Raw genomic sequence first — 20151 nt, forward strand, 5'->3', positions numbered from 1 at the left:
GTAACTTACTATTGTGTTACCGGCCGAGTTTTCTGTTTATCTTGTATGGTATCTCCTCTAGTTTCATTCTGTAGACTGCTGTATTGGATAGAGGGTCTTGCCATGCCCAGCTTACCCAATCTTAACAGCTTTGGCAAACTGTGCGGCTCCGGCCGCAGCGACGACTCTGTGGTGCTGGACCGGGTGAAGCGCAAAAACTCAGTTCGGAGAATGTCCATTATTGAAGATGGGAACGTGGCTGAGGTCCTCTACCTCATTCCGAAACAGTCCATGATGGAGCAGCTGCCCTTCCTTAACCCCACTGAGTATATTATCCTGGAGAAAATGGCACCTCCAGACATGGGACCCGGTAAGGGAGGACAGAGAGTAGGAGAGATGCTAAACTCTTTCTATTGCTATCATAGAAAATATTTATATAATGCTAATGTATGTGATATTGTACAGTTGTTTAGAATTTGTTAGATTTTTTTTGTCGAATCCTTTTTTTTTCTTTCTTTTTTTCTTTTTTTTGTCATCGAATAGCCTTGAAATAATAAAAATAAATGTCAGGATATTTTTTTTAAATGCACGAAAATTATTTATATTATATATAAAATATTTTTTATTAAAATACTATGTTAAAGATAAAATAATATACAAATAATTTAAATTATAAATTTAAGACACTGCAGAAAATAAAGCTTTTTCTTTTATCCACACTGTTCTTTATGCATAAACTACAATATTTTGTAATATTTTACTTTATTTCATTATAGCATATTATTTATTTATTTTTATAATTAGTACAAATTAATATTAGCATGTACATCATTTAATTTTTTTTATATATATACAGTTCATATATATATTGAAATAATTCCAAAATCAGCCTTTGTATTATATTTATATTTGTATTTAGATTTTAGCAGAGCAGCAGTTCCTATTCATAGTGACATATACTTATCTTACAAGTGGTATCTGTACAGGGGCAGAACTTTTTTTCGAATAGAAAAGAGCCAAAAATGTAACGTATTACAAAATAATTGAGGGGATAAACAAAGATGCTGGTATTTGTGTTTATAAGGCAGTGGGATGTGGGGCTAATCTAAAGTCTTAGCTGGATCACAGCACTATCCCGCTGGCAGGATTATGGCTGAAATAGTAGACACATTCCTGACAGATCTTCATTAGTCTGCTGTGGTCACTTTGTTTTTTACAATCACTCATCCTTACCCTGTAAAATACCATTTACTGGTATTGTAAATGTTTCATAATGTAGTTTTCAGTGGGTTGGTCATTGCAAATATGCATTGCTAAGGACTTCATTTGGACAACTTTTAAGAGGATTTTCTCAGTATTTACAGTATTCTCAGTATTTTTTTGCACCCTCAGATTCCAGATATTCAAATAGTTGTATCTCTGCCAAATATTGTCCTATCCTAACAAACCATGCAGCAAAGGAAAGCATTTATTCAGAGAGAGAAATTTCAAGAAATTGATCCTTATGACTTATCCTTATGGTTTTGTGGTACAGGGTCACAAACAGAGAATAATGGTCTAGTGATCTAGCTATATTTTTGTTACTTTGCCTGAGGTCCTTCTTTTTTGACAAAAGGTTCAGCTGTTTTCTTCTTTCTAATCATATAGTCTTGAAGTTCCTCTGTTTATCCAACACCTGCTGTCTGTGGCCTTCCCCTGCTGACACCTCTGTCTCTCTCACACACAACCTCTGCTAATTTAAAAATTCATCTCATCTCCTTTAACCATATCAACCCATATATGGCTGTTTCTAAGGCTATGGACACTTTTGGCCCTGTTGACAATGTCCACATTATGGCATTCCATTTTATGGGATTTTATCTGAATCATAATTTTCCCTACCAACAAATGTAATTTCTACCACATCTTGGAGATTTATTTTTCTTGAATAATAATGGCTGATTCCTTAGTTGTGCACCTGCTAAACTTTTTAATTGTTTTCCTCACACAGTCATATTTCATTTAAAGCTGATCTTTACTGTTGTCTCCTTGGTAAAAAAAAAAGGTCACTACATTTTAGAGGCAAAATTGCTGGTTGTACACAGCCACACTTTATTTCACAGATTGTTTAGTTTCACAATTTTCAGGATCAGTAAAATTTAAATAAAAAGAATAACTTTTATTACGCAAGAACACAATAAACTGATCAAAAGAGATGCTGTTCTTTTGAACTTTCTATATCTCAAAGAGTCTTGGAGTTACCGTAAAAATATATTTAGCAGCCCACCAATTAAATATTTGATAATAAAAATAAATGTTTTTTGAACAGCAAATCAGCATATTGGAATGATTTCTGAAGAATCATGAAACACTGAAGTAATGGCTGCTGAAAATTCAGTTTTGCCATCACAGGAATAAATTACATTGAAAATGTAAAAATAGAAAACAGTTGCAGGGGACATCGGATGGTATGATTTTTTTGGGTCTTCATGAAATGTCTGCAACATATTTTGGTTGCTCAATGGTGCATATAAATTCCTCAATGGTGGTGTAAAACAACCCTCTTTTTACCTTGTCAAAAACAGCTCTGTTCACTGCGACCCATTTCGTTGCCTGTCTCTTTAAATGATAATAAGCTACTGCTCACCCCACCCCTCTCTTCTGTTTTTTGTATGTTCTGTGGCACATTACAATCAAAAACAAAACTAATCCACTACGTCGTCCTCATTGGCTCTGATGTCAATAGAAAATGAAGACTCTTATGTTTACTTCAACTACAAAACATCTGCGTTGTCACTACAGCTGCTCGAGCGCGGAGAAAATGACGCGCAGCATGCAACTGGCCAATGAGTGGAAATATGCTAATACAGGGCAGTCTGTCAGCCATCGTGGGCGGGGCCTAAGCAGTGTGACATCATAATGCTCAGAAAATCAAAACAGCTTAATTACTGAGACTGGTTAAGTTTATTTGGGAATAAAAAAGGAGTAAATTAATTTTTATCATTGTAGAGTGGTTGTGCCCATCAAGACACATTTATTTGCCAAAACCATGTAAAAGTGAATTTTGCATCCGATGTCCTCTTCACACTGTACTAAAATTTCACTGTATTACTGTTTTTACTGTGTATTTTTATCAAATAAAGCAGCAATGACAAGAATATGAGATTTTCAAAAACATAAATAAATCTTACTGACCCCAAATTTTAGAAAGGTATGTCTCAGCCTCAGACAAAATATGGAATTAAATAAATGTATACACGTACCACCTCTTTTCTGTGAGCACCAAGACTTCTGGGTAATTACTCAGAGCAGCCCCATTCACTCAACACACGTTACACTTTGTGACACCCCTGCACCAGTGTGAATATTAATAATAACGCCTCTTAATAATAACTCTCCCCAATTCAATTGTGGCCTAGTAATCCTATACAGTAATCTAGAGCCATGATGCTTGGATAGTCTGGAGAGAGACTAGCTGATCCCTCAAAGGCCAGCAACTCTGATCCCTCAAAGGCCAGTTTGATTTCCACATACCAAGTTGCAGTTTTCCTGTTTTATCTCATACATACGTGGGTCAATGACAGTGAGTTATTTTCCAACTAATTCTTCCACAACAAAAAGGTTTGAGTTGTTAAAGCAGCAGTCAGCCATTCAGTGAAGTAAACACAGTTAATCAGAGCATGTGATGAACACTGGGAGGGAGACAGTATGTGTGTGTGTAAGAGAGAGAGAGCGACAGATCAGGAAGGGATAGAAATATGCAGTATATTAAACCGAATCACATGTGCCCGTTGTCCATCGCCTCTATCTCTGTTTGAAGAATTGAAGGTGGTGTCTCGAACTGGGAGGGATTATGGCTGTGGAATCTGCATTTGTCACACATGGCAGCTGCAACCTGGTTATTTCAGAAGAGCCAGGGCAGAGTCCACAAGCACACACACACACACATAGTATGCATGTGTATGAGGAGTGTGTGTGTGTTGCGGGAGGGGGGGGGGGGGTGTTGCTCGAAAAACGAAGACCAAGCAAGCAGTTGCTGAACGGCTGCTTAGTTTGAGAGTGCAAGCTCTTTCTGTCCGTTCCTCTGCTGTCATCTTGCTGTTGCCTTGCTCTCTCTCTCCCTCTCTTTCTCTCTCTTGCTCTCTCATCCGTCGTCTCCTCACATTTGGATTCAGTGGGAGAATAAAGCAGGAGAACCCAAGGAAGAAAGCAGGCAGGAAGAAGGAGCTCTCTCCCTCTGATCCTCCTCATCAGAGCCCCAGCAGACACAGAGGAGCCAATGGTCATGGTGAAGGAGAAAGGTAGCATGGCATTGCACAGCACTGGGTGGGGACCAGGAGAGAGAGCTCGTGCAGTGGGAGAAAACCAGGCCAGCTTGTGGGAGATTTGTGTGCGTGTTGGATGTAGAGAGGACAGTTTGTTGCTTTAGAAGGATTGCAGTGTGTGAAAATGAATGAGATACTGCGGAATGGAACAGAACGGTACTAATGATCTATCGAGATTATCGATAACTGTGCATGATTGATTTCTCAACAGAAAGTAATATCCCATCTAATATTACCGTAGTTTGGAAATCTACCGACACTGTTGTCAATGGATAGTGTGCATTTTTGTTTACTTTTTTAACCGCGTAAATTAAGTGAAACTTAATTTGAATCTACTGAATTTACTGTTGTCATCTTTTTATTATTATTTTAAGTATATATATATTGTGTAAAATACATGTAAAATTCATAGTATAGGGCATGTTTACTATAAAAAATAATTAAATCATTTTTAATATATTTTGTATAAACTAATAATAAAATAAGGGATAGTGCACTGTATAAATTAAGTGAAAACAAATTTGTAATTTAAGTGAAAAACAATAGATTTTGTGTTTTTTTTTCTGTTTTCAAATATTTTAGGGGATTTCTAGTATATATTGTGTAAAATAGCCATAATTTGTTGTTTGCTATCATTTGATTTTGTTATTGTATCGGCTTTGTTTGTCTTGGGTTGCTAAAAAAGTTGCTCAGAATGTGGGCTGCACATTATGCTGTACAAACATAATGTGTTTATCAATAGACCATTTTATAGACTTTCGTGTTTATGTATCACAATTTGTGTGGTCTGATACATATGTTACACATTCTAGAATAAAAAAATACTGTACGGTGATTACTATAGAGATCTATTCGTTGTGTGTGAATATAACTGTCTGACTGGTTTGTGCAGGACTTCTTTGCGAATATTAAGTGGTAGTAACTTCAGAAGTTTCATGGTGTCTGATGAGGGATACCGCATTATAGCAGAAACATCTGGTGAATCTTAAACACTTCATTATCATGTTTGCTCAGGCCAAAACACCCAGAACAGGACAGAAAACTGGTATTCAAGAAAAGGAGCTTCAGATAACACTGTTTCCAGCTGAGTTGTTGTGTAACACTATGTTGCAATTTAGCAGGCTATTGAATTATTAACTGAATCCAGGCAGTGCACAGTGCGTTCCTCTTTGAGATTTCTCAAGAAAAAGGGTTGTTTCCCGAAGAAAGCCCTTTGGCACGACTCGGAGACGGAGGAGAGGGATGTTTCGTAGCAGCGATGTGTGTGTGTTTTGAAAAGTACATCATGCTTTAGTAAAAGCTAATAGTAGTCTGCGCAAGATGAGGGAGGGGGAGCGAGGGAAAGAGACATGAGAAGAGAGAGAGACTAAGAAAGATTGAACTCAATAATGCATTTAGCCTATCGCTGTAGCCATGGCAACTGGGCGATGTCTGTTGCTGAGGACGTACCCCGTGTGAATCACAGCACAACACACTGCAAACCCACCTCACACACCTGTATTTACACACAAACACGTGCATGTCACTGCTTTTATACACATGGTGCACATAGCACATAATATGTTCATTAATGCTTAGCGTTCCCTCAACATTTATTAACATACAGGGCAGGCTAACGGCCACAAGCTAACACACAAACAAAACAGACAGTTCTACAATATTTTAAATAATAGATTAAATTATTGAAAATGCATTGTTTAGAAATCTCTGATATGAATTTATATTAGAAAAATACATTATTTTTGTATATTGTTTTATTACATTACGCACACATAAGATAATATATATAATCTATTCACATTATACTCTGACTTGAATACAGTATTACTTAATATTATCCTGCCATATAATTAAAAAAAATATGTATATAATATGTTTAATATGAATTGATGAATATATTAGTGCCGTTTAAAAATACAATTATATTATTCAAATTCATAAAATATTATCAATGTCATAAGCAGAACATCCATGTTAAACAATCAAGTCTTTGTTTGCCAGAAAACTAAAGGAAGACCTTTAAATTTAGTGTCTGGTAACACCTATTTTTAAACGTTTATTTAAATGTATTCAAATATAATTCTTCTGAATTATTGGCCAAGTGGAATCTCATTCCCCACTGTGCCAGGTTTGCAGATTGTCCATTTCCTCTATGCATGCAGCTGGGAAGTGTCTGAGCCTGACTTAGCAATGACATTTGGTATATAAAAGCTGGTATATGTGGTTTGTGGGGACTCTTTATTAGCATAATGGTTTTTATACAATACAAACTGTTTTTTCTTGTCACCCTACCCTTACCCTACACCTAAACCTAACCCTAACAGAAAACTTGTCTGCATTTTTAGATTTCCCAAAAAACATAATTGAGTTTCTTTTGAATTACAGGGACACAGGAACGCTCTTAGAAACAAAAGCTGTCACTGGGGCAGTGCCTTTTCAAAAGGTACATTTTTGTACCTAAAGGGTCCTTTATGATACCTTAAATGTACACATTAGTATTGAAAGTGTACATATTAGAACTTAATAGGTACAAAAGTGTACCTTTTGAAAAGATACTGGCCCAGTGACAGCTCCTGTACCTTTTATTTCTGAGAGTGAATTGTCCTCATAAACCACCTTCATATTGTAATATCTATGTCATACCCATGTCATTATACAAAGTTGTCTCCTCAACCACATGCACACACACACACACACACACACACACACACACACAAACTCAGTATTTGCTTGAATACTCTCTGTGCTATCAGTGGTTAAATGGGAATGCTCAGTTGGACTCACGCCAAAGGCACATATAACTCTGATAACCTTTCCATAAATGGTCACACAGAGCTTCATATGATAGTAAATGAGACTGTTGGTCTAAAAATGTGTTGTTCTGAACCAGAAGAATGCATATACCATTTTTGGAGCCCTATATTTTAGGTTATAGGCCTAGTATTCACGTTGCATGCATAAACAGCTTGTCTGCTACATATCATTTCAGTGTTTTTCTGTGTATTTTATTTCATTTTATTGGCCACACACAGCACGCTGATATCTGCAGAAATATTGAAAATGCTCTTTAAACCTCTTTATCAACCTAAGCTTTGACTGACAAAATACTGACAAATTAGGATTTTAAGAAGCAATTTAAACTTCTAGAGTAAATTACACAGCCATTGATTGAAATGTATGGCTTGATGTACAGTTAACCTCACTGGTGACAAATATGACTAAATCCAGATGATTAAGCAGTTTGGGGTTTGAGTGCCATTACATGTACAGTAAATTACCAATTGGATGGAAATGTGATCCCCCTCCTCATGCAAATTAGATTTTAGGACAATCCGGTTTATATTAATTCTCACATAACAAGTTTAATCACTTACTGTACATTCATTATTAAATAAAATACTCAATAGTAACTCAGAAATCAATTCATTTTCTGTCATGCAGCAGAAACATTCTGAGTAAAAGCACAACATGAGTCCTCTGTTAGAGTCACACTGCAAATATATATATATATACTTCACATTTTCAAATGTGTTTTGGTTCAGAACATCCAAGTTTTTTTTTTTTTTTTTTTTGCTATTCTGATTTTTATTTTAGCCTCATGACATCAATACAGTAAATATAGCTCAGCTAATATCTGACTAGTGTCATTCATTTCCTTTTGTTTTAGTCTTTCTCATCATTTTCTTAGCTGGGCTGATACTGTATGTACAGTATTTTAATGGCCTTTTAATGTCAGGGAAAGATCAGAATGGCTGAGCACTCTATAAAAGGGAATCATAGAAATGTTTGCCACTTTTAAAGCAGCTAGGTCAGATACAGAGATCAATAAGTGTATGTATGTGTGTCCACTTCACTATCCCTTGGATGCTACACCTGATAATAATAATACTTTATTCTGAGAACCCATAGTTATCTCTAAAATCAGACACACAAAGGTCTCATGGGTTCTGATTTTAGCATGTTTTTTGCTTTTTAATTTTTAACAAAGTAATAAAAAGACTGCACTATCATCCAGTAATCCAGCGATGTTGAATCACATATATAAATAAGTCTGCTGTAGACTTTATTTTGCTGATTTCACTTCAGGTAAAATATGTAAATTCAATCCGTTTGGACTGAATGCATGTTCCGAAAGTATTATGAAATCTGTTCTGTGTCATGAGAGCGGTCATGAGAGTCAATATTTATCAGGTGCTGCCGACACTGTTTTCTCGCTCCTCCTCTTGGCCACAGACCCTGTTTGTGAGTCTGGAAGTGGGCCAGTAATGTGAGGGCCGGTGTGACGATGACTGGAGGGGAGCCAGATGCTCATAACAATACAAATATATCAATCCAATACAAAATGATTGTGTGGAATGAGTATTTCGTCCTGAACACATAACCTGTGGCCAACAGATAGCGATTAGTTCAGGTCTGTGTCTAAATCAAGCCCTCTTTAGTGTCCAACCCTGACACCTGTGGATTGACCAGTCCTTTTTACTTGACAAAAGGTCAGTAGGGGTCAGGTATTAAGTTGAGAGGTGAGCTTTTACTGAGACTAATACTATAACATTGCTAAACTCTACTAAAATTGGCAGAGGTGAAACAATCTTTTAGACCAAAAGACATGTAGATCTTCATTGTCTGACTTGAGGAGGAACGTATTATATCTGTATGTTTAGTTTGAAAATGGCTGCTGGAGGCAATGGTGAGGACTCACACACAAACATGCACACTTAGTCTGAGTCAGAATGCCAGTTCAACTCAAAAGACACTTTTGCCTCAGGATTAAATAACCCTCTCCAGTTATACAGCCTTCAATGATTTAGTGTTAAACTCTATTTAACACCATCGTAAGCTTTTTAAATGTGTTCATGTGGATCTGTGTGTGTTAATGGACAGATAGTGCACATGAAATCACCACGGGTCAGTGTTTTCAGTTGATTTTGTGCAGCAGTAGATCTGGGTATATGTAGTATTTATATTAGATTTACTGCTTTGAATATTTTAAAACTCAAGTGATACATATTCTGAAGCTGTTTATTGAATATACAGTAGCATTCAACAGTTAAGGGGGATGGTTTGAATTAAAAAAATAAAATAAATAAATAAAAATGTAATCCAAGGAGGCATTAAATAGATCAAAAGTGATCGTTTTACCTTGGTTGAAAAATTTCTACTTTTAAATAAATGTTGTCCTTTAGAATATCATATTTTCACAAAACATATTAAGCAGCACATCTGTTTCCAATATAATAATATAACACATTTCTTAAGCACCAAATCAGCATATTAGAATGATTTCTGGAGGATCATGTGACACTGAAGACTGGAGTAATGATGCTGAACATTCAGCTTTGCATCACAATAAATAAAATTGTCAAAATATTTCACAATATTGTTTTTATTTAAACATTTTATAAGAAATTTATTTATGCATGCTCATTGCCCCTGTTTTTACATTCCGATTGCTTTTAAGATCAATTTAAAATTAACTAATAATTTAATACGATTCAATGTAATCCTGTAAACAAATCTCAAAATGAATATCCATTATTTCTTTTAATGTAGCATGATGTTGATATAAGATTTTGTTCATACTATTCAGCATGTTCTTACCTTATACTGTAGATCTTATCCATAAGAAACTAAGTAATCACATTTCTGTGTAATGTTCATAAAACCATTCTTTTCGTGCAACAATTTAAGGATGTTTTTTTTAGACAATTTACATACATAAATATGTCTTGCACATGTTTCATGAATGATGCTCATAGTGTTTGTGTTACAGTGTTTAGCTGTGCTGCTCTTCACCACCTGCCCACATTCCCTCACATCTGCGTTGAGCGTGACAGAGTAGAGGTAGCATACTCTGCATTAGGCTGAATGAAGAGAACACATACTGTAGCGGTGTCCAAATCTGCCTTTTGTGTGTCTGCTTAATATAGCTACAGTGTGAGCTGTTGTTTTAGTTACAGCATGTGTCAGGAAACTCTCCTAGTTTAGCCCATCTGAAACAAGAAACAGTTCAATCTTGGCTTGCCGTAGTCTGTCAGCATTGCAGCTTCACCATGGGGTTCAATCGCACGAGCTCCCGGTGTCATACTGTTGGTGCCCTGGTAGAGCTGGTTGCTATAGCAACAGCTGTTTCGGATGGAGGGGGCTATATTGAGAAGATATCCTGTGCTTCAGTTTCAAGTCCCGATAGGAACATTCTTGAGCAAAAAACCCTGGCAGAATCTTGTCGTTAATGATTAGTGGCTTGCTCACCAACACGCTCAGACTAAAGGGAATTCCTGTCATCTACGACAACTTCAGCAGAGAAAAAATAAAGGATGGTGTCCATTTCTTTACTTAATACGGCATGTCAGAGCTCCCATACTGCGATTAAAATAAGAGCTATTTTTATGTACGTTCAAACTTTGGACTTTTATGTACTTTCGTCAGATTGTCATTTGTAGATTGTTAGTGTGCGGTGGTGGTGTCTGTAGAAATTTTGCACACTCAAAGTCTAGTATGACCATGACTTTAGATTGTGTTTCTTATGCAGCAATGAACACTATACAAGCCTTGCAGATGACTCTTAGAAATGATTCTTTTTAATGCAAGTTTCCTTGTAATTTAGCCGATTGAATCAGATTCACTCAGTCAGTGAACAGATCAGACTTCACAGCTGATGCCCTCACTGAACTGCGAGTCATTTTTCTGTTATATCAAATGCAAAATAAGCTGGGAATCAAGGGGTTTGCGAGGCTTAATTATTTTTTTATTTTTTTGTTTACCGACTGGCTGTTCATGTGACGTTTAAATACAAATATGTACTTGTAACAAATGTGAATATTTTTTCTATTCTAAAAAATTCAAATAATTCAAAAGCTAATAAAAATAGTAATTATTGTGTAGTGTATACATGTATAAAATGATATTAGTTTTTGAAAACAGGTTTTTTATTAATTTAATAGGATCTCAATGAAAAGAAATATCATGCAATAGATGATTAGGACTCCAGAGTAGTTTATGTAGTGGAGACGCTTTTGGGTGGCTATGTTATGTAAGCACATGACCTGATAAGGAACAGCCAGTGATGGTGGGAAGGAGATTCTTTATGTTAATCTTGCACAAGCCGTTCAAGTGCCCAACGATTAGATTAGAGAGGTATGCGTTAACTCTCCAATAGGGAGAGAGATATACAGTGAAGTGGTGTCATTCAGGAGAGAGAGAGAGAAAGAGAGAGAAGGAGAGTACAGGTCCCTGTGATTTTAAGAGCAGTAAATGTGAAGAGGAGGAAGGATAGCGTGAATAAGAGGAAAGATTCATAGTCACGCTAATTAGAAGCCACTCTGACAGGTTCAGTTCTTTTAGTTTGAATTAACTTTAGCATGTGTTTAGAACAGCAGCTTTGAGTGGACCCCATCTCGGCCTGATGACCTTGAACAAATATGTCACAGGAAGGCCTTAAATAATGAAACTCATCACACAAACACAGATACTGAGAGGAACTGACTGAAGTATTGTGAGCCTCAGCACACAGCTCATTCATTATTTCTGTCTGTGCAACGTCTGCTCTCCTTAAGGGCATGTAATTATCAAGATTATAAACAACTGAAGAGTGTACTTTAGTTTTAATGTCTGCTTATAGTGGTGTTTATGTTTTAAAATAATTGTGCACACCCAAAACTGAAAAATGTAAATTATTTTGGGTGAATTATTCTGTGTGTGTTTAAGTTAGTAAACGGCAAAGCACAAATGACTGATGACATGATTCATTATGCAACTGTACTGACTCTAAATGACACTTGTGATGAGCAGTACAGATATTTAAACAAACGACTAATGTGAACACCTCTCCGTGTGGCTGTGATAAATAATAACTCCAAAAAAAAAAAAAAAAAAATCTCCCAACACCTACTAACACTCCTCTCAATCCCACACACTGTGTGATAGCGCCCAAAGTGAGGACATTGGCCTGCTGAAACACTTTCTAGCCAGTTACATGCATTATGTAATGAAGGATAGTTGAGGTTTGTTTCTGGATTTACATACATATTTATTGCTTTTTAATGAAAGTGAACTATGGAAATAGCAGCAGTGCTTAAATGCAGGAACAATGCAACCAATTATCAAAACAATTAAGGTTTACATTTTATATAACCATACAATTTGCTTTGTCAAAAAGTAGTTGGACATTACAAGCCATATAAAAACGGTTGTAATTGAACTCATGATTTAATTGTATTACTCTCTGTGAATGCATTGTTGTGGGTTTGAAGTTTCATAATCCTGTCCTCTTTATCTGTGTCACAGTGTATGCTACTTCCAAAACAGAAGTCTTTACTTATCCATGTCTCTGTGTTCCTTGACAGTGGCCCATCCTCAGGAACCGCACCATCCTCCAGGAAAACTGGTCATCCAGTGCTATAAGTGTGGGGAGCCATGCAAGGGAGAGGTTCTCCGGGTGCAATCCAAGCACTTCCATATAAAATGTTTCACATGCAAAGGTAAGATGTATTTACTACACAGTGGCTGTTAGAACACCTTAATCTATTTGCAAACATTGTGAAAACGTCTGGCAGCTCATTTCTTAGGTCAAGAATGACGATTGACTATAGTGGCACCAAATTCCACTTAAGCCAGTGCGTCATTGTGGAAGTAATTTAATTAAATTGAGTCATTGCTTCAACCAAGTCAAAAATGTGACCGAAGGATAATATGAACAAAGCTGGCTCTGATAAAGCAGATGGCTTGTGGGGTTGAGTAGAGAGGGACCCAGAACTTCATTACTTGATGAATGAAACCAAAGTTAGTCCAAAGCTGTATCATGCACGGTAATTGAATTAAATGGGCCACTCATTCCTTGTCCAGTCTTCTGTGTTCATGCCTGTTTTACTGACATCATTTGGCAGGAATTATGGAAAATCTGACTGAATTTGCTTGGTGAGTCTTTCTTGAGATGATATAGATGGACAGATTTGGCAGGAATTAGTTTGAGTATGTCATCACATGTTTTTATTTAGGCCTGTTGTGGTTGTACTTGAAGTTCTTTATTTAGTTGAAGTGTTTTGGGCTGTCTCTCTAAAAGCTTATTTTCATTCTTTACTCTCCATATAGATTGGCCCTCGGGTTATATAAGAGAATGTAAGGTTTATGTGGTGGCTTGTTGCCAATCACAAAGAGCAGACAACTCATTTCCTTCTGGAAACCTCAGCGAGAGCTCAATTGCTCAATTTGCCTTTGAATACAAGTAAGACAGCACTCAAAGAAGAACAACGGTCCGTTTTTGCATTCTTGATTAATGTGCAGCATTTGTTGATAGATAACGCTGTCTTCAGGCGCTTGAATGTCATTGGCATGGCAGCCATGGTATCAGGTGTCTGCATCTGGGTGTAAAAACGTTGCATCTTGACAATAAATATAAGTGCATCAATAAGCTCCTGTTCCCAACAATCCTTTAAACAGCCCTCAGAAGCTGAGGTCTCTCCGGGTTTTCTTTAATCTCACCTGAGCAGCACTTGTAGCGCCGCATTAGTCACTAATTAGTCACCTCAAACAAGGTTATAAATGAGAGTGCCCTGTCATCACTAAGATGAAGGACTATATGAGGTTTCTTTCTTTTTTTCCCCCCAATTAGCGAATTTCAGTATTTGAATTGGTGTCAGTCTGCTCAATCATTTTATTTATTATATATACATATTTTTAAATATATTATATTATATTATATTTATTATATTTATTTTAGTTTAAGAACAAATCTGTGATTATGAATCACAATAACGTCTCTCACATTGTCTCGAGCGCTTTGTGAGTTCAGCCCTGCAGTGAGATGTCATGATGGGCGTATGAGCAGACACTTACATCATTACTATAGCAACCAATGCAGAGACACTGGATAATGATGACAACAAACAGATCCGATTTTCTCAGTCACAAAATGGCAGTGCAGACGGTAGGTCCAGATTCTGCACTATTTCTACTATGAAATTGGTAATGTGACTCTTTGTACAGACGGTCAGATATTCTTGCTTCCATGCTCAAGATGATGATACTGGAGAACGCAATCATCAGATTTTTCATGCAGCTCAAGTGGTGCTGCCATTAAAGCAAGAGATGGAAAAAGCAAATGCATTCTGAAATTCTTGTTGATTGTTCAGTTCATGAACTTTTCACTCAAATTGTTATGCCCCTGATGAGTCAAATTTTATTATTATAAAATATTATGTATTATTTTAAACTATTATTTATTTTTATTTAATTTTATCAATTTTATGTAACATACGTGTAAGAGTAACATATATGCATTTGTATTCAAATGATTCAAAGCTACACACATGAGGGGAAGTTGTGGTCTAGTGGTTAGAGAGTTTGATTCCTAACCCTATGGTTTTGGGTTCGAGTCCTGGGCTGGCAATACCTCGACTTAGGTGCCCTTGAGCATTTTGAGTCTGAAATTTATTTTGATTGCTGAATTCAAATGGTTCTGCAAAGCAATTTTCCATTTGTATTTCCAATTTTGTATTCAATTATGAAAATGTGAAATAGAAACATTCAGACTTTTGGACCACACTTTACTTTTTGAGTACCACGTGATTAATAAATGAATACTAAAATCATTAAGTACCATTATATATACTCAGCGTTTCATTGTTGTCCAGTTGTCCTGCATGGATGCTTGGGCATTAACATATTTTAATCCTCATCTTTCCTAGATTGTCAAATATAGAACGAGTAAGACTATTAGTCTTCACTAGTGGTCTATTTCTTAAACACAGAGGAGGGCAGGACAAGGGCTCAGGTTAAGCAGACCGGTGACTTGTAGTCCACTTACAAGGAATCCATAATCTAATGAATCTCCCGTATTTCTGGTCAATCAGCTCCATTCCTAGTAATCAGGATTCAGACTATTGCATAAGGCCTGATGTTGCTTTCTCTGTGGATACCTGGCAGGAGTGCTTTAGCTGGGGTGACATGCCTATACCTGAACTCTGGCGAGAGAAGATGCAGTGCTCTACAGCTCAGTTGTAATCTAATGAGCCTTGCTGTGCTCTATTAGTTTCATTTGTTCACTCTAAGCAGGCTCACTTTGACTGCAAGAGTGAGCATGTGCAGTCGACATCTCCAGCTCCGCTCCCCCCTTCTCTACGGTGATCACTTTATATTCCTGTCCACGTCTCTCCCCGTCTTTCTGCACGTTCTCTTTCGCTCTCTTTCTCTCGCTCTGTGTGTGAATGCTGTGTCAGTCTGCGAGCCTGTGTGTGCTATTTCAGGCGTAGTCTCCGGGAGCTGTTAAAGCGCTGCTACTCTGGAAATAACTCTGCTGATCCCCACTGGGAGGATAAGACGGCTGAGGAGGGGTCCGCACACACCTCTGCAGAGACTGCCAGCCTGTCCGTGAACATGTGTGCTTGTGTGTGTGCCAGTCACTCCGCAGCTGTAAGTTTGCATTAATGAGAAGTGGCAGACGCCCCTCGGGGTCAAGGGTCATTTCAGGCTGTCATTCTCACAGCCAAGAAGATGATGTCACGGGTTGACCTCAAAGCAACAGAATCGTTTCACAAGTATTTGAGCCTTTAATTATAGGAGGAGGTGTTTTGATGCAGTTACTGCTGTTTTCATTGTTTTCGATTTCTCTGTGAGAACCAGATCATGTTACTTAAAACCTCTTAAGCACAAATGCTATTTTGGGGATTTCCGTTTTTCATTTTCCTACCTAATTTTGAATGCCTGCCTATACTAATGCTACAGTGTAAGCTCAGAAAGTTTGGTATAATTTCAAAGGAAACCCTTTGAAATTACATAAAACACTGTTGAAATTGATAAAAATGACAATATATGCTGTCTGTGTTATAATAAATAGGGAAAAAAACAAGGCGCTTTTTTATTTTATTTGTGTAACCTGAAGTTTGAAATAGAATAGCTCAGGCAATGAAAGGCCTAGCAACTTCAGACCAATGTCATTTTTTTCTAACATTTGTCTGCTATTAGAGGAAAACAGAAATTTCTTTCTATCCTAATCTATGCTAAAGTTATTCTATTCCAACTGAAGGAAGGAATAATACAATTTTTGTATAAAATTTTAGTCTAAATAAGTATGAAGTCATCTTTTGCACACTTGCAGTATGGAATAATGTGATCTCTGTATATTATTTTACAGAAAACACTCATAAGTTACATAAAAAGCTTCTGTTTGTGACAAATAGTATTATTTATCTTGTTTCACATATGATGAACCATCTCAATACAATGTGCTTTTTTTGTGTGTGTGTTTTCTGAACAGTCTTTGAAAGAGAATAAGTCAAATTACACAATAGCAACATGCATAAAATGATAAAAAATATCTGGTCTATCAAAATCTAAAATAGAATCCACAATCTCCAGCTTCATATCATTTCATTTATGTCTATTCTGCATCGTGTAAAGATTGGGAGACCTCGCCTGTCTCATTCATATTTAATATTTTGATGTTTTATCAGCGTGTCTGTTTGTTTTGGTCCTGATTCAGCGTAAACACGCTCCCCGAAGCTTTAACGCGAACTTCGGAGCGTCAACAAACTAATTTATGTTTATTCCCCCAGTACTGTACTGATTACTGTACCTTCACTGAGATGCGGTCAAATACTGTACGATATTGAAAATAAACAGATTAGCTTATTGCTACCGGAGCTTCCAGGCCTCAGAATAAAGAATCATATGTATAAAAGGCAAGTAGCACGCGTATAGGCTTACCAGATGCGCGTCCTGACCTCTCCACGGCGAAGGTGGCCACCCATAACTTGTTTTATGAATATTATGCATTATAAATCCGGAGATTCGGCCGCTTGTAGTTTCGCCTCGCGTGGCCTTTGTTTAGAAGCAGCAAAAAACTCCGTTTCCCAGAGACCAGCGCATCACACCGGCGGAAAGGACTGGGCAGTCGCTGTCCAGTTCCTGTCCCTCCTGCGGTGCTGAATCACACCTTTGATTGGAGGGAACGACTTGTGAATGGCAGCTATTAGGACAAATAGCGCTTCACAAAAAAGGTCAGATGTCTATAGCAGAAGAAAGGCTTTTACACCCATCAATATGAGTTGAAGATCTTGTCAATCATACAGCTCTTGGAGCGCTTTTGCGCACTTGTACAAAACGCTTTATATCTCAGCAATGGAAGCACGCAGAAACTTAAAAATGGTCTTGTTGAAAGAAGAGATTCTAATCTAAAAGATTATATCGAGTATATAGGTATGCGTGGCTGTTTGCGGCTGACTGAAGCGGTGCAAAATGTATAAATAATAATTTGCAATAATTTACATCGCGATTCTGTTGAAGATCATTCGATCTGTGATTGTCACACAATAAAATGATCTACATCATCAGATTCCTGAGAATGAGAGCTTTCTTGTGATATATGACTTGACTGTTTTGTGAAAAATATTTTAAATACACATTCTTATGAAAACGTATTCACAATCGTTAGATGGAAATGTATGGGGGGGGGGATATATTTCTTAGCTTAATTTGACTACTTTATGTATCATAAAACCCCAATTAATGGTATTCTTTGTAAAGAAAACACTCGAAGCTTTCAAATGAACCCACAATATACCATATACCATATAAGGAAGGATATGCAAATGAGACACAAACATCTGGCATGCTATTTTCGGACCCGGTACGGGGTCTGCAGAGTTTAAGAGTTAAAGAAATTGTTCCTATTAAATAAGAGGAAACTGAATCACTAATTTTTCCATACTCTGGAACTCAATGGGGACCAGCAAATGTTAGGATAGCCACATTATTCAAAATATCTTATGTCATGCTGAGCAGAAGATAGAAACTTCTAGATGTTTGGAACAAATTAAGGTGAATGATGGCAGAATTTTCATTTTGGGTGAATTATCCCTTTAAATTATTCCACACATCTATGCAAGTTACACTATGATTCAAATGTTTGGATTAGTAAGATTTGTATTAATTTGAAAGAAGTGATGTGTCTTACAGTATGTTCACCAAGACTGAAAAGTACATGAGCATAAATAGTCTTATTCAAAGCAAAAACAAAACAAAACAAATATATATATATACATATATACATATATATATATATATATATATATATATATATATATATATATATATATATACATATATAACTAAGCTCAACATTTCTGCATCAGACTCCAGACTTCAAATGGAAGTTCATTGCTGTCATCAGTGTTTTGTTGTTGTAAGTTAGTTTGTTTTTACAAACTAAGGGGTGTGCTAATTGTTTACATATTGATAAAATATTTTGGTTACACTTTGGGGACCAATTCTCAATATTAACCATTTACTACAACTTTTGCATCAATAAACGTATAATTTGTTGCTTATCAATAGTTAGTAAGGTGTTAAGGTTAGGTATGGTGTGGGATGAAGGGATCTAAATATATAGTTATTCAGAATAAGGCATTAATATGTGATTTATAAGTGCTAATAAACAGATAAATGCTAGTAATATGCATCTTAATAAGGAACTCGTTAATAGTGAGAATCGGTCCCTAAACTAAAATATTACCAATATGTGGATGACAATAGATCTTAATTTGCATTTAATCTGGATTATTTTATATCGTTTTGTGTGTGTGTGTGTGTATTTGTGTGCTAAGGGCTAATGTTATTCTTTATTTAGAACAAATTAGAAATTCAGACAGTTCTTACTAAAATAGTGTAGAAGATTTTTCTGGCACCTGTCACTGTCAGAGACACACTTAACCAACCAGCTAGACTCCATGTTGCACACACACACACACACACACACACACATACACATGCTCCTTCCACTTTTTCTCTGTCAGTCTCAAAGTGGACAATCATAAAAGCCATTATAACTCATAACACGGTAAGCCATCGTGAAAGCAACAAACAATTTACTGCTCTCTCTAAAACCCATCATTAAGTCAGCAAGTTGCCTTGGATACAAAACACAAACCGTTGTGCAGTGACGTGTGTCTGAAACTTGCCCTGTAATGTCAGAATCGAAAGCTGTAATATTGTGGCTTCACGAATGCAGCTGGGAATGAATGAGGAGTCCAACCTGAGGTCATCCTAAGAATGTCCATGAATCAAAATGTTTTACTTTATCTTAAAAAAAATGGATGCTTTGTTTGTGAACGATTGATTGAGCATAACAGTTTCACTTTGAAAAGTGTTAAAAAATTGACTTAGATTAGGGAGTGTTTCATCTGGCTATGATGCTGCAGATATATTTCTGTCACACTTGAAAAATCCCAAATTACATCTATTTAGTGAATCACTTTCTCAGCAATGATATTTAAAAGAGACTTTTGCTTGAGTGTCCTGCTTCTCAGATTTTCATCTTCAGAGAAAGCGACTCAAGTAATCTCATTTAAGATTCTGCCATGGGACCACCACAATCGATTTTTGTGAGAACAGTAAAAATCAGAACTAGCTAAAAACTGTCATTCAAAAGTTTGAAAATACGTTTCTGAAAAGCGTCTCTTATACTCACCAAAGCTTCATTTGTTTGATCAAACTATAACAACTGTAATATTGTAAAATATCATTGTAATTTCAAATAATGGCTGATTTGGTGCTTTCTTCTTATTACTGCTAAAAACAGTTGTGCTGCTTAATTTTTGTGGAAATTTTGTGGAAATACACATAGAGTGATTAAGTGCATAGAAGTGAAGTATAAAACCACACCACACTAAAAAGATGAGCGAAAACTTCACAGAGACTGTTTGTCTATACATCCCACTTTTGTTATTTGAGTGTGAGATGAGATGTCTCTCCATGAGGAGAAACTAGAAGTCTTGTAGGAGTCTCAAACAAAGTGAAGATAAACCCATGCTGAAAGAGTGCTATACACTAAAGTGCAGGGGAGAAAGCAGCATGCTGGGAATCTCATTAAAATATT

General features: G+C 36.5%; 1 protein-coding gene across 6 annotated transcripts in view; it reads left to right on the top strand.

The window, feature by feature from the left end:
• Positions 1-4: 4 nt before the first annotated feature.
• Positions 5-20151, top strand: part of LOC128025357 (actin-binding LIM protein 1) — a 49397-nt gene continuing 29250 nt past the window's right edge. For 2 of the 6 annotated variants that reach the window (XM_052611630.1, XM_052611632.1), the window contains exons 1-2: positions 3993-4259; positions 12626-12760. In XM_052611630.1, coding sequence (XP_052467590.1) covers positions 4238-4259; positions 12626-12760 — 157 coding nt within the window. In that variant the 5' untranslated portion in view covers positions 3993-4237. Of the gene's footprint in view, positions 350-3989; positions 4260-12625; positions 12761-20151 lie in introns of those variants that run through there. The other 4 variants (XM_052611631.1, XM_052611629.1, XM_052611635.1 and 1 more) reach the window with 4 other exon arrangements.

This window comes from Carassius gibelio, chromosome A12 (genome assembly GCF_023724105.1).
Source record: "Carassius gibelio isolate Cgi1373 ecotype wild population from Czech Republic chromosome A12, carGib1.2-hapl.c, whole genome shotgun sequence".
Taxonomy (NCBI): Eukaryota; Metazoa; Chordata; class Actinopteri; order Cypriniformes; family Cyprinidae; genus Carassius; species Carassius gibelio.